The sequence below is a fragment of the Vulpes lagopus genome, chromosome 12, assembly GCF_018345385.1.
Source record: "Vulpes lagopus strain Blue_001 chromosome 12, ASM1834538v1, whole genome shotgun sequence".
NCBI classification, from domain to species: Eukaryota; Metazoa; Chordata; class Mammalia; order Carnivora; family Canidae; genus Vulpes; species Vulpes lagopus.
The window spans coordinates 18181538-18195872 of NC_054835.1; the positions used below are offsets into that span (position 1 = coordinate 18181538).

Here is a 14335-nt window from a genome sequence, read left to right on the forward strand (position 1 = left end):
TGGAGACTCCAGATCCCAAGTAGAGGTTCAGAGTCTTAGCAGATCAGTGCTAGGATAGAAAAAGAATTTCTGGGGTCCAGTGACCTTTGTTTACCTCCCCAGCTGCTCACCCTGTGTGGGATCTCAGCAAGGTCCCATCACTGAGCCTTCATCTGCCAAGTGGGGGATGGGACAGGTCTCCAATCCCTTCTCTGAAGCCCTTGGGACCAGAAGTGTTTGGGAAGGTAGTAATTTTTGTATTTTAGAATGTCATACATAATGAGCAGCAACCTGTAACCAAACATAAATACTTTCACAGCAAAATCTATGATCACTCACACTATAGGTGGAGCAAGGGGATAGTCTACAAACAAGTTTTACCAATAAAATACTTAAGAAAAACATCTTTTGTTTTGGGGAACTTTTGGATTTTGGAATTACAAATGAGGGATAATCCGAGCTTTGAAGGGTTGCTGTGAAGATGAGGAATGGTACAGATAACGAACATTCTGAGCCCAGTCCCTGACATAGTGGGTGCTCCACGAATGGTAGCATGGATAGTGATGCTAATAACAGTGGTTTTAATGCCATCATTGCCATCACTATCTTCTTCAAGCCTGGCCAGCAGTTCCCTCTGGCAGCAGGATTTGAGGAGCCCTATGCCTGGCTGGCAAATGGGCATAGCGGGCCCCCTTTGGATCTGGGGCCCCATCTGTTCACAAAGTACCGTCTAGGTGGGACAGGAAGCTGAGAGGTAGAGGGGAGAACGTTGGAAGGTGGTGCCTATATGGCTGATCCTTTGGTCAGGGTCAGTGCTCTTCAAACTTCCCCATTTTGTGGAGCCTTCTGAGACCTCATAAAGTATGGGAGGGGAGGAGTCAAATTTCACCACTGCTTCTCCCAGGCTGTTGCATGCTCTTCTGGCTGGAAGGGCAGGGTGGAAGGGGTGGGGGTAGAGCACAGCCTACAGGCCCTCCCTGCCTGCTACCTCCTGGGATTCCTAGGGTCCCAGAACCTGCCTTATTACCTACATCATTCTTCTTGAGTTTTACAGAACTTAGAGAAAATAATGGCTGCAGCCTTCCTGGCCCTGCTGGCCTGCTCTGAATCAGGGAAATCGCCTCCTGGCACACAGGAGTTGGCAGGGGCATTTTGGCCTGATGGGCAGGCTGTGAGGGGAACTGTCAGCCCCTGAGTAGAACCCTCTAAGTAGCCAAAGAGTGTCATGTGCCTGTTCCCAGACCTAGCTGCCCTCCCTCTGGCTGCCTGTCCCTCTCAGTAGGGTAGAATGGGGGGCTGAGATGTGCCCTGACCTGAGGTTCACCCACCTGTCACCTGGGCCTGGGGTAGGGGCTAGGGGGGATGGGGGAATAGGGCCACCCTGGTGCCGAAGTGGTTAGGACTATGAGAAGGAAGAACCCCAGATTTTCCAGGCACCTGTTCTTTTTTTCTCATCATAGCTTAAAAACTAAAGTTCATGCCTGGCTTGCCTCCCTGAGCCTACTCCACTTGTCCATGAGGTCCCAGCGGCTTCCTAGGCTAGAAGCTTGGCATGCTGTGCCCCACCTCACCCCTCCTGCCCCAGGCCAGGACTAATAGTGGTTTAACCTCTAGGCAGGAGCCATTCCTGAGGTCCGGCTGACCCCCGCAGAGGAGGCCCAGCAGCGGCTCGAGAGGATCTTCACAGCTTCTGTAATGCCACCTCTCGTGTATGGTTCCCCAGGCTCTGGTGCTCCTCTTTCCCGAGGCTATTGGCCAGATTGTGGGTATCGGGGGGGCAGTGGGAGCAGCACCTGACTATGGAAGGATGGCTCCCTGGTGGCCTGAGGGCTCTGCCGAGGGCTTGAGCAGTGAGGGCTGTTCTTCTAGGGGACCCAGAGCCCTGTGCCTGTGGAAGGGGACCCCTCTTGGCTGAGGATCTAGCCCCTTTCTCTTGCCCCGGAGGACAGGTCTTGGTGCCAGGGCCTGATGGGTGGTGAGGCAAGGAGTTAACTCTCCCCTTTTTTGACGTATTGGCTTTCTTGATCCAGCTGGGGCTTGTTAACTCCTTGCTTATTCCTTAGAGGCAAGGTCCAAGGCCAACTCCACTTTCTCTTCAGAAAGGTCTTCAAATCATCAGACAGGTCAGGTCTGGCCACAGGGTCTGCCCGCAGCCCCTCAGTTTGTGGGCAGGTGGCAGCTGGACCTGGTACAGTGGTACCTCCACTTGCCATGGGGTGGCATGCTTGTCTGTCAGTGGTACAGGAGTGTGGTGGGAGTAAGGGGTGAGGAAAGGGTCTTGGCCTTGGAGCTGCTGGTGGTCTTGTTCTGCACAGGGGGGATGATGGCTCTGAAGGATGGTTGGTCCTGGGCCCTGTACCTTTATGTGTATTTGGAGGCCAGGGACAGCCCTGTTCTGGGGTCTGCTAGCTGCAGGGGACTGAGGCTGACCAGTGCCTAGATTTAAGGCCAGAGCCACCCAAGGGGCCCAGGCCCTGGGTGTGCTGTGGTAGCCTGCCCTGGCAAGCACACAGAAGAGGAGCCTAATTCAAAGTGCACTGGAGGGGGATCCCTGGGTGGCGCAGCGGTTTAGCGCCTGCCTTTGGCCCAGGGCGTGATCCTGGAGACCCGGGATCGAATCCCACGTCGGGCTCCCGGTGCATGGAGCCTGCTTCTGTCTCTGCCTCTCTCTCTCTCTCTCTCTCTGTGACTATCATAAATAAATAAACATTAAAAAAAAACAAAAACAAAGTGCACTGGATATCCCATCCAGCAGAGACTGTGGCCAGAGGCAGAGTAGCATACTCCTGCCCAGGCCATAGTGCATGACTTAGCAGAGACAGGCGTCTCTTTGCCAAGCTGGGCCTCTCCTTCCTACTCTTGCCTCTCCTCGATTGGGCATGGTCCACCTGCCCAGGCCGGCTTCCCATCCTGGCACTGCGTCCTGCTAACCTCCAGCCTGCACCTCAGGCAGCCAGAGTGCCCACCCACCCACTTGGCCCAGAGTGCTTGCTGAAGGGGACATGCCAATGGTCTGCTTGTCTTCACCTCTCTCTCTCTCTCTCTCTTTTTTTTTCTCTCTCTCTCTCTCTCCTTTGTTTGCTGCTGGCAGCTGGATCCTGAGGCCACCTCTCCTGCCCACAGCCAGGTAGGGTTCTCCTGTCCCCCTCTGGAGCCCTCCGCTTCCTCTGGTGACTACCCTCCACGCCTGGCCTATACCTGGGCTGGCGTCTGTGCTCGGGCCTCGTGCTGGAGTGTAAGGCCGTTTCCCCCTTCTGGCTCCACCCGGTGTCTGGGGGGATCTTTGGGGGAGGCAGTGCTGGAAGTTTGAGATATGGCAGTTCTGTGTCAGGCCCTTAGGGACTGTCTAGACTGGGTGTCACCACTCAAGTTTGGCCTTGTGGCACATGTTTTTTTTGGTGTGTGTGGTTGGTTTTTGTTTTTGTTTTTGTTTTAGTATTTATTTATTCATGACAGACACAGATTGAGAGGCAGAGACATAGGCAAAGGGAGAAGCAGGCTCCCTGCAGGGAGCCCTATGTGGGACTCATCCAAGGACCTCAGGATCACTGAACCGAAGGCAGCTGCTCAGCCACTGAGCCACCCAAGTGTCCCATGGCACATGATTTTTAACCACTGGAGCCCAAGGGCCTGGCTAGAGTTATGGTTTCTAGGTGTTTCAATTCTGCTCACTCTGGGTAGAGAAAGCTGAAAGGCTGAGCCCCTCCTACCTCCCCACCCTCAGGCCCAAACTTCAAGATTTGACATTCTCTGGCTCCACCTGCTGGCCAGTATGGGAAGGATTAGTTCTATGACCCTTTGATGTCTCCTTGTTTGTCAGGTTCCAAACACCTGACCCATAAAACATAACCATTTGAGACAGAGGTTTTCACCTGTATCATGTGATTTGGGAAAAAAAAAATAAAACATTGTGATTTTTTTTTTTACGAAGTTAGATTTCTTCAAATAATAAAGAATTAGTCTTTTTTTTTTTTTAAATGTCATTTAACAATTTAAAATGTTGCCAGCCCAATAGTGGTCTTCCTGGGCTTTTTGTTTTTAAGATTTTATTTATTTATTCATGAGAGACAGAGAGAGACAGGCAGGAGAAGCAGTCTCCATGCAGGGAGCCCAATGTGGGACTCGAGTCCTGAGCCTCCAGGATCACACCCTGGGCCGAACGCAGGCGCTAAACCGCTGAGCCACCCAGGGATCCCTGGTCCTCCTGTTTGAAGGGCGATTTCACTGATCATGATTCCCAGAGCCTGGGGGCCACGTATAGTCCATGCTTGTCTCTCAAACAGGGAAGGGCAGTCTGCAAGGGAGAGGAAGTTATCTGAAGCTGGAATCCAACCTGGGAGTAGAACACAGATTTCTTTTTCTTTCAGCGACAAAGAAAAGACTTACTATGTTTTCTTGTCCTTTCCTATCCTTCACCCAGGAGGTCAAGATCACAAAACAGCATCTGCGCCTCTGCCTCAGGTCTCCTGAGGGCAGAGGACTCAGAGACTGATTGTAGCTCACAGTTAGTCCAATGTCTATCCATGTGGCATGTAGTCTTCTCCTGTGTCTGACACAGCACTCTGCCCCCTCCTTATATATCTGTCTGTGCTGTTTCATGCTCTTGCATGGCCTTAGCCTGTCCTGGGGAGGCATGAAGGAGGAGTGGAAAGGCTGGCCTGTGCATCCAGTGGAGCATCCTCTGGAGGGAAGGCTAGGCTGAGGCTGGACTCAGGACCCACATGTCACTTTGCAGTACAGAGTTCTCAGTAGACACTTCTCTTCTCAGGTCTTGAGGAAGTACCCTTTCCCAGCTTGGTGAAGGAGGGCCTGTTGTTAGTTGGCTGAGGGAAGAAGCTGGGCATGAGAGGTCACAGTAGCAGTGGACAGTGGCCCAGGCAGAGTTGTACGGGCTCAGGACACTGATCCTACAGGCTTCATAGGGAGGTGGGGAAGAGGGTGGCCGAAGGTAGAACCAGGTTTGTTTTCCTGTGGTCTACTCTCTTCTGGACTCGAGTTCTGAGTGTCCCTGTCCTTCCTGACATTCAAGGTTAGCATGGTCCCTAACTCTGTGTCCTTGTTCTCAGGGCTCCTCAGGACCACCACCATTCCCCGGCTTCCCCACCTTCTTCCTCTGAACCTCCGACATCCCCTGTTCTGTATCTGCTATCCAACTGTCCCCTTCCCAAGTGGCTCACCTGGAAGCACTTCCCCTCACATTTCTCCTCTCTCCTGCTGTCCTGACTCTGTTTTCTAGAGCAAGGTCTGACTATTTATTCCCCCCTCCCTCTGATAGGTGAAGACAGAAGAACAGATTGCAGCTGAGGAGGCCTGGTATGAGACAGAGAAGGTGTGGCTGGTCCATAAGGATGGCTTCTCACTGGGTGAGTCTGGGGAGGCCCAGGGGAGAGATGCCTGGGCCTCTCAGGTTTCGGGGCTGAGTGTGCCTTCTGGGTCTGGTAAGCCTGGGTGGCGAGTGAGGAGAGGCTAGTGATATAGTGGGGAGGAGACAAGACCACAGAGGGCCCAAAGACAGTAGCAGAGGCTTCCCAGGCCTGTGTCTGACTGTCTGTCCCCGCTCTGTAGGCAGTCAGCTCAAATCCGAGGAGCTCAGCTTGCCAGAAGGGAAGGTGCGTGTGAAGCTAGACCATGATGGCGCCATCTTGGATGTGGATGAGGATGATGTGGAGAAGGTTTGCAGGTGGAGGGCACAGGAAGTGGGCTGGGCAGGGCAGGCCTGTCGATTGGCAATACAGACAGGTTCTGCTTCTTCAGTGCCTGCCCACCTGTCCTATCACACAGGCTAATGCTCCCTCCTGCGACCGTCTAGAAGATCTGGCTTCGCTGGTATACCTCAACGAGTCCAGTGTCCTTCACACACTGCGCCAGCGCTATGGTGCTAGCCTGCTACACACGTACGCTGGCCCCAGCCTGCTCGTCCTCAGCCCCCGTGGGGCCCCCGCTGTGTACTCTGAGAAGGTATGGTGACCCCTAGGCTACCATGCTGCCTCAGGGACCCACCCATGTACTACCTACCCCATCTTCCCTGGCTCTGCCCCTTTCCCTTGGCATCCCACTGGGTTCTGGTCCACTCTCAAAGTTGAACTTGGGAAGAGGAGTTGCTTCAGGGGGTGGGGACATAGGCCCTCCCCCTAAACTCTAACAGAAACCAGGATTGGGCTAGAATCTGCATTCCAACACATGGCCTTAGCCTCAAAATCCCTTGCTCCCCACCTGCAGTGAAAGGCCCAGAAAGGTGGAGCAAGGGGTGTCTGAGTGGGACCAGCTAGGAGCCTTCTTCTTCCCTCCATCCCCCTCCCACCCAAGGTGATGCACATGTTTAAGGGGTGTCGGCGGGAGGACATGGCACCCCACATCTATGCCGTGGCCCAGACCGCATACAGGGCAATGCTGATGAGCCGCCAGGACCAGTCTGTCATCCTCCTGGGCAGCAGCGGCAGTGGCAAGACCACCAGCTGCCAGCATCTGGTGCAGTACCTGGCTACCATTGCAGGCACCAGTGGGAACAAGGTGTTTTCTGGTGAGACAGGACACCTGGAAAAACTGAGAGGGGGCGGGAACGGAAGTGCCCTGTAGGTGTCATCTTTTTTTCTCCCTGCCTTCTCTGTGCCCTCAAAACCCCTCTACCCCTGGGTCTGAGTAACTCAGAGCCTCTGTGTGCCGGGGGAGTAGGCCTGGGCTGGGCCTCTGGAGGCTTTCCTCATGGCTCTGGGCTGTCTCCTGCAGTTGAGAAGTGGCAGGCTCTGTACAGCCTTCTGGAAGCCTTTGGGAACAGCCCCACCATCATGAACGGCAATGCCACCCGCTTCTCCCAGATCATCTCCCTGGACTTTGACCAAGCGGGCCAGGTGGCCTCAGCCTCCATCCAGGTGAGGGACATGCAGGGTGGTTAGAGACTGGCTGCCTGGTTCCACGCCCTGGCACTCAGCTCTCTCCTGCGCCTCGTTTTCCTGGGATCCTACCCCAACAGAATGGACCCTGGCTCCAGCAGGGCTGGTTTGCTCCTCTTCAAGCCTTCACCATTCTGCTCCACCACCACCCCCTTGCCTCCTTTCCTGGGGTTGGCTGCGCCCTACTCCTGGGGCCCTGGCCCTGTGTCTGGGGGCTTCTCTCAGGCTCGTTTCACCCAGGTGAGACTGGCTTGTCAATACAGTAAGGTCCAGCTGACGCTGATCTCCGTCCATGCTAAATGAAACATCTCACCACCGGGTGCCTGGCTCCCTATGAAGACTCTGCCTGGGGGCCCAGGCAAAGGGCAGGAGGACCCCTCCAGGAGCTGGGCTGTCTTCCCCTGGCTCCTATATCTGCCCCAGGTCTGACCCTGGGGTCATCTGGCCTCTGGTTGAGAGCAAGCTGTAGCCGCTTTTCCCCTGGGCCGGGTTCTTCCTGGTACGGGATGGGGGAAGCTTGACTCGGCATCGCCCTCTTTGCCCATACCCTCCATGCTGTGCCACAGACAATGCTTCTGGAGAAGCTGCGCGTGGCTCGACGCCCAGCCAGTGAGGCCACGTTCAATGTCTTCTACTACCTGCTGGCCTGTGCGGATGGCACGCTCAGGTGAGATGGGACAAAGGAAATGGGAACGCTGCTCTGGACTCCAGCTCACTGATAGCTCCTGGTCTTGTCACCTGGTTGTTTATATTGTGTGCTTGCTACCTTTGAGGCTCGGAGGTAACAAACCAGTTTGCTGAATGAGCCATAGGCTCTACCCCACAGCAGCTCCCGAGCTCTGGGCATGGAGATCTGGCTATGTATGAGAGGCAAAATTGGCCCTTCTATGTTCCCAGGGCCTCACCAGGACCTCTGCTACCCCTGAAACCAGGGCTGCAGAGGAAAGCACACCAAGATGCAGGTGGTCAGGGGCTTGCCTGGAGTCACACGGCTAGTGTGGGGCAGAGCTGTTGTTTGAGTCCACACTGGAGCTGAATGCCTGGGCCTTTTTGAAGTGCCCTCTAAGCTGGGCTACCCCCCACAGTCCCCATGTTGGCTCATCTGCCAGGTTCTTCCCTTTAGACCTTTAGTCTTGCTGTCTTTGTTGTTGTTGTTTTAAGATTTTGTTTATTTATTCATGAGAGACATGGAAAGAGAGGTAGAGACATAGGTAGAGGGAGAAGCAGGCTCCCTGCAGGGAGCCAGATGCAAGACTTGATCCTGTGCTCCAAGACCACGCCCTGAGCCAAAGGCAAACACTCAACCACTGAGCCATCCAGGCATCTTGACTTCCTGTCTTTGTTAAATGATAAGGCTGAGTAGCAGCCCCAGGACATTATCCTCCTTAGCTCTTCTTGTAACTGAGAGCATGTCTGTCCTGTCTGGACTCACTCCACAAGCAGATTCCTTGCTCTCTTTCAAGGGTCTGACTGGACACTCTCACCAGAGCATCTCTGGTGACCTGTCCTAGGGAGGCTAGTGCTCTGATCAGGCATCCAGGCCAATTAGGGAAGGTGGCAGCAGCTGGCCTGATAGTAGGGCATGATGGGCGGACAGAACTCAGAGTCTGGAAGCTGATCTGTGTCCACCCTGGTAGAGAGAGGGCCCTTGGCATGGGGGCCAAGCACTGTGCTGATGCCTCTATTGTACCCCTAGGACAGAGCTCCACTTGAACCACTTGGCAGAGAACAATGTGTTTGGGATTGTGCCACTGGCCAAGGTGAGGGGCCTATGGGGCCTGGGTTGGCAGTCCTGGGCCTTGAGAGCAGAGGACGCCTCCAGTAGCCTGGAGTGCCATGTGGGTGGAGCAGGACCTCAGTTCCAGCTGGATGGCTCTCCCTAGCCTTGCCCTTTCTGAGGGTTCAGCAGCATGGGGGTATGCCGAGAGGGACTGCCCCTCGGAGATGTGGTCTCAGCATGCCTGTCTGTCTGTACAGCCTGAGGAGAAGCAGAAGGCAGCTCAGCAGTTCAGTAAGCTCCAGACCGCCATGAAGGTGTTGGGCATCTCCCTAGATGAACAGAAAGCCTGCTGGCTCATCCTGGCTGCCATCTACCACTTAGGGGCTGCAGGTGCCACCAAAGGTAACCCACCGTGGGTCCCAACAGCCTGGCTTATCTCCTGGGAGAGCTTGTGGAGGCCCTGCCACTCTGTCCTCACCCAGCACAGCTCTGTTATCAGACACCCCTCTGTTGCTTGTGCCTCTTCCCCATCCCCCACATCAGAGCAGAAGGCTCCAAGCACGCAGAGGAGCATCTCTACCACTGGACCTGGATGGCAGTGATGCAGAGCATTACGAAGAACAAGGGGGCGGCGGTTCAGAGGCTGAGGGGATAAAGGGTTCTAACTCAGAGCAGTCCTCCTGAAATAACTCTTCTTCTTATTCCCTTCCTGACAGAGGCCCCTGAGGAGCAAGCGGGTAACTGACCTCAGCCCCTCCCTGGGGTATAGAGGCCACCTTGTCCCATCTTGGTGCTGGGGCTCTCTCTCTGGGGAATGGACTTGTTCTGCCATAATGGAGGGGACTGGCCTGGGAGAAGCTCCTGGTTGAGGGTGGAGAGGGGGTCTGCTGGCCATGAGGCTTCTCAGCATCCCAGGGATAGCTGCTTCGACTTGTTTTGCATCTTGGGATGCCCACCCCCCGCCAATGGGGCTTAGATGGAGTGGGGGGGTTTACTTCTTGGGGCTTTCTGAGGCCAGTAACCCCCCACCCCCCAGTCTTGCTTTCTCTTTACCGGTTTGGTAGCAGGTGTCTCTTCCTCTTGCATGGTAAGGTGGAGACCACTAGGGGGCAGCAGGCACCGTGGTAACAAAGGGGCTGCAGCTTCAGCACTTGCACTGGGGGCTTGTGAATGGCTAGAGCTTGGTGTGGCTGGAAGAGCACTGCTGTCTTCCCCTGAGGTGACGTTGATGGGCGGGCACTTTGAGCACCTCTTCACCCCTTTCTCCCCTTTCTCAGAGGGATGCTGACTCTGAACAGCACCTTGGGCTTTGGCTTCCTCCTCCTCTGGGACGTGAAGGGCCCCAGACAGCTTAGCAGGAGGGAGAAAGGCACTGGTGGGTGGGTGGGTGGGTGCCTGGAGGAACAGACGGTTAGGTGTCAGGTTCCTTACAATCCCAGCAGGTGGCATCCCTGCCAAAGAGGAAGCAAGCTCCAAGCTAAAGAAGTCTCCAGACTTTGTAGGTGGGCAGGCGGGTAGGCGTGTTGGCTGTGTCTTGAGGAAGTTCTTTCACTCTGAGGAGGTGACAAAAGCAGGTTTCCTCTAACCCTGTCCCAGCACTGACCGCAGGCAGACAGCTCTGGGTGGTCAACACATGGACCTGGTTGAGCAGGGTCTGTTACCTCCTCAGAGCTTCCAATATTTTCCAGAGTATGTGTGTACATGCGCACATGTGTGTGCATGCATGTATAGTGTCTTCATAGGTCTGTGTGTGTGTGTGTGTGTGTCAATGTGATTACATCCATAAACATACTCCTTTGAGATTGTGTGCGTGTGCTTGTGTGTATTTTTGAGTCTGTGAGAATGTGGCTCCATTCTTTCGCCTGCTCATCCTCACAAACCCCCACCCCCTACAGTCCCTTCCCGTGGGCCTGGCAGTTTCAGTTGATGACTGTTTGCTAACACACTGTTTTTCTTTGCATGCTGCATGCTGGTCCTTTGCCTTACAGAAGCTGCTGAAGGTAAAACCTTGTTTCTTGTTAGCTCTCCCTAATTGCTGTGATTAGACACATGTTGGCTGAGGCACGTCTGTCTGCGTGGGCTATTCCCTTTCCCCTGAGGCTTTTTCCACGTTCCCTGCTGCTGGGCCATGGGTGGGTGTTCGTGGTCTCCCCTGGCAGACGCCTGGAGGTAAGGGAGAGGATCCTCATGTATTCATGGAGAGGGAGGCACTAGGATTCTCTTGTGATGTGTCCCCCATGGGCACAGTGGTTCTCATGCTCATCCCAGGTGGGCTTGCACCTCCTCTGACTGTCTTTCCCCAAGTTGGGACTCCTGAGGCTAAGCCCTCTAACAGGGCTGTTCCAAGCTGCCTGGGTGCCCTCCGGTGGCAGCACTGTGGCATTCCCCCCTCTTTTAGGACCTGTTCATTCTCTCCAACCGCAGGGGACCCCGGAAGTGCTGGCAGCTCCTGGCTGTCCCTGGTTTGCCTAAAGCCCTTTTGGCATCATCAGGACTATTTTTAACTCAACATGTTCACTCCCTAGTCCTTGGCCATGGGAGCCAAAGGGCAGAGCGGTCATCAAACGGACTAAGGAGAAAGACCCAAGATGCCAGATCCTTTTCTCTACCCCATAGCTGGGCGCAAGCAGTTTGCCCGCCACGAGTGGGCCCAGAAGGCCGCGTACCTGTTGGGCTGCAGCCTGGAAGAGTTGTCCTCAGCCATTTTCAAGCATCAGCACAAGGGTTGCACCCTGCAGCGCTCCACCTCCTTCCGCCAGGGCCCTGAGGAGAGCAGCCTGGGAGATGGCACAGGTACACTGAGCCCCTTGGCTGGTGGCTGTGATTGGGAGACCTCACCCAGGGCTCATTGCTCTCTTCTCTGGTTTGGGGAGACTCTTGGAGTGAATAAATACTTCTTTCAGAGGGAGAGGCCCAGCCCCAGTGCCCCATGCTGACTTGACCCTGGGTGGCTAGAGAGCATACCCTGTAGGGATCCCCTAGGGTGGGCAGGAGGTAGAGCTGAGGCTCTTGCCCCACAGGCCCCAAACTGAGTGCGCTGGAGTGCTTAGAGGGCATGGCGTCTGGCCTCTACAGTGAGCTCTTCACCCTTCTCGTCTCCCTGGTGAACAGGTGAGTGCCTGGCAGGACCCAGAAGCTGATCAGCTTCCTGCCTTGACAAAGGGGGAGTAGATGCCTCTCTCAGCTGGTGTGATTGCTGAGGCAGAGCTGTTCTCCACCAGCAGAGGGCTCACTGTCCTTGCGGGCGAGGAACGGCACAGCCTCCCCACCAGGGTTCTGGGCGCCTGGGCCGGGATGGAGATTTGGCTTGTGGCAGAACAGGGCTGCCCGGGCACCACGGGCAGACCAGTGGGGCCAGCTCTGACCCAGGCTCTCCCTGTGAAGGGCTCTCAAGTCCAGCCAGCACTCACTCTGCTCTATGATGATTGTGGACACTCCGGGCTTCCAGAACCCTGAACAGGGTGGGTCGGCCCGCGGAGCCTCCTTTGAGGAGCTGTGCCACAACTACGCCCAGGACCGGCTGCAGAGACTCTTCCACGAGCGCACCTTTGTGCAGGAGTTAGAAAGATACAAGGAGGTAGCACTTGACCTTGCCTCTGCCTGCCTACCCCCTAGCCCCTGCCCCCAGCCTCAGCTTCCTGGCACCCACAGGGAGGACTTCTGGGGAGTGGGAAGGCTCCTGCTTCCTGGCTGGTGGCTCCCTTCCCCACTTCTGCTGTTTGTCATTTCTGTTTCCCCATGCTCTCCAGACTAGTAGTCTTGTCCTGCCCCAGGCTATATTCTTACTTTGCAGAGAGTTTGCTCTCCAAGGAGCTGCAGATGCATTCAGGGCCACTGAGAGCCCCTCCTTGCCCACCCTCAAGGCACCCACATAGGACCCAAATTGCCACCATGCAGTTCCGGCCTCCGTGTGTGTCAGGCCTGGCCTCTGCTGGCCTCCCCCTGGCTCCTGACCTGTTACAATGCTGACTGATTATGTAGGGCTCCTTTGTAAAAGGGTGTCTCGGATGGGACAAGATCTAGAAATCCTACTTCATGTGCAGGTGAGATGAATGAACTGGGGAGGATATTTATCCTGGAGAGAAGATTCAGGAAGCAAACAGCTATCTTCAAGTGTTTCAAGGATGATTGTGTGAAATCGAGAGTAGACTTATTTGGTGTAGTCTCATCACCTGGCCCAAGTAACAGTACTATGTGACTTTAGCTCAGTATTCAAGAAGGTGAAACAAATTTTACTGTCCCAAAATGCCATGTGGTGCCTTGGGAGGTTGTGAACACTTGTCAGTGGGGCTGCTGGAGGGGAGATCCTGAGAGGGATGGAAGGTTAGACTTGCTGACCCAGCACCCCCTCCTGGCCTTCACATAGGGCTGTACCCCTCAAGTGGCCTGTGCTCATCACCACTCACCCTTCCCTCCTAGGAGAACATTGAGCTGGCGTTTGACGACTTGGAGCCAGCCACGGATGATTCTGTGGCAGCTGTGGACCAAGCCTCCCATCAGTCCCTGGTAGGAATTCCAGCCAGGGCCCGGGCTCTCCTTTTCTCCCCTTGTCTGGGCCTTTCCCTCGGTGGAGCCCTCACCGTGTGAACTGCTGCTGCTCTCACTGCTCTGGCCAGGAAGTGGCACTTCCTTCTGCCCTGGTACAGTGAGAGCCTTAGCCCCAGGATGTCTGACCGGGTTGGGGAGGCATACCTGCTCCTACACGGGCCCTGTCCCGTGACTAGCTGAGCCTTGTGTATGTCTGCCAGGAGCCCTGGTGTTTCCTCCTCCTGGGCCACAAGGGCTGGGCTGGGTCCCGAGTACATAGTAATCCCTCCCGCTGTCCCCAAGAGACTGATGCTGCTGAGCAGAGTGGGCAAGGAGTCTGTGCAAATAGGGAATCCACACCTAGCTCTGAATGTGAGCCCTGGCACCTCAACCTTAGGGACAGGCTTTGTCACACTTTGGACTTGTATCTCAGGCAATTTGCTCCCTGGGGGCCTGGCTGACCTGATGAGCACTTGGCATTTACTGATCATCCTCAGACAAGTTGCATAAGGTTCTTCTGGCATATTTGCCCTCTTCTGCTTTGAGCCCTGTCCCCCCCCCTCCTCCTGTGGGCAGCCGGGGTGGGGGGCAGGGAGACTGTCCCTCTGGGACAAGTATTTAAAGTGCGCAACTTCTGTGTCTCCCCTGGGAAGCTGTCTTCTTATTCCTGACATCTGGGTCTCCGTGCCAGCCTCCTGGAGAGCCTTTGCCATTCCCAGGAGGTGTGGGGAAGACAGTGCATGTGGCTTAGGAGGGGGGGCATGTCAGATAGTGTCCGGATGGGACTTGGCTATCCCTCCCCTTTGCTCTCTTATCTGATAGTCCTTGGCCCCTCTGGGGACAGGGGCCCCTCAGTGCTGAGCCTGCTGCTCACTGTCCAATGGCTGCACTGCCCACTCACGCCAGGTAGCTGTAGCCACTCTGAGACCTTAGCTGCCACCAGTTCTTGGCCACCTTCTGCTTCTTCCTGGTTGTCACACTGACTCCCCTGGGCAGCCGTGGGGTGGGTGGAGATGCAAGCAGCGGGGTTCAAAGAGAGGGAAGATGGCACTTTTCTTACTTCTCTTGCCCCCCACTCCTGAAAGGCCAGGCAAGCATGGGGTGTGGAGAAGATTCTGTCCTTGCTCAAGGAAGACTTGGAAATGCTTTGGAAAAGGCACCTTGAGACCAGATGCAACCACAGGCCTCATTTGTGTGATCCACACAGGGTGTTAGAAAT

At 55.3% G+C, this 14335-nt stretch overlaps 1 protein-coding gene across 26 annotated transcripts in view; it reads left to right on the top strand.

The window, feature by feature from the left end:
- The window catches only part of MYO18A (myosin XVIIIA), a 96765-nt gene that overhangs the window by 45828 nt on the left and 36602 nt on the right, over positions 1–14335 (top strand). For 11 of the 26 annotated variants that reach the window (XM_041725050.1, XM_041725069.1, XM_041725049.1 and 8 more), the window contains 16 exons: positions 1594–1671; positions 3071–3106; positions 5255–5342; positions 5545–5651; positions 5761–5937; positions 6286–6499; positions 6706–6848; positions 7436–7536; positions 8566–8629; positions 8847–8991; positions 9306–9326; positions 10578–10589; positions 11206–11382; positions 11610–11700; positions 11974–12166; positions 13009–13095. In XM_041725050.1, coding sequence (XP_041580984.1) covers positions 1594–1671; positions 3071–3106; positions 5255–5342; positions 5545–5651; positions 5761–5937; positions 6286–6499; positions 6706–6848; positions 7436–7536; positions 8566–8629; positions 8847–8991; positions 9306–9326; positions 10578–10589; positions 11206–11382; positions 11610–11700; positions 11974–12166; positions 13009–13095 — 1734 coding nt within the window. The remainder of the gene's footprint in view (positions 1–1593; positions 1672–3070; positions 3107–5254; positions 5343–5544; positions 5652–5760; positions 5938–6285; positions 6500–6705; positions 6849–7435; positions 7537–8565; positions 8630–8846; positions 8992–9305; positions 9327–10577; positions 10590–11205; positions 11383–11609; positions 11701–11973; positions 12167–13008; positions 13096–14335) is intronic. The other 15 variants (XM_041725058.1, XM_041725059.1, XM_041725061.1 and 12 more) reach the window with 6 other exon arrangements.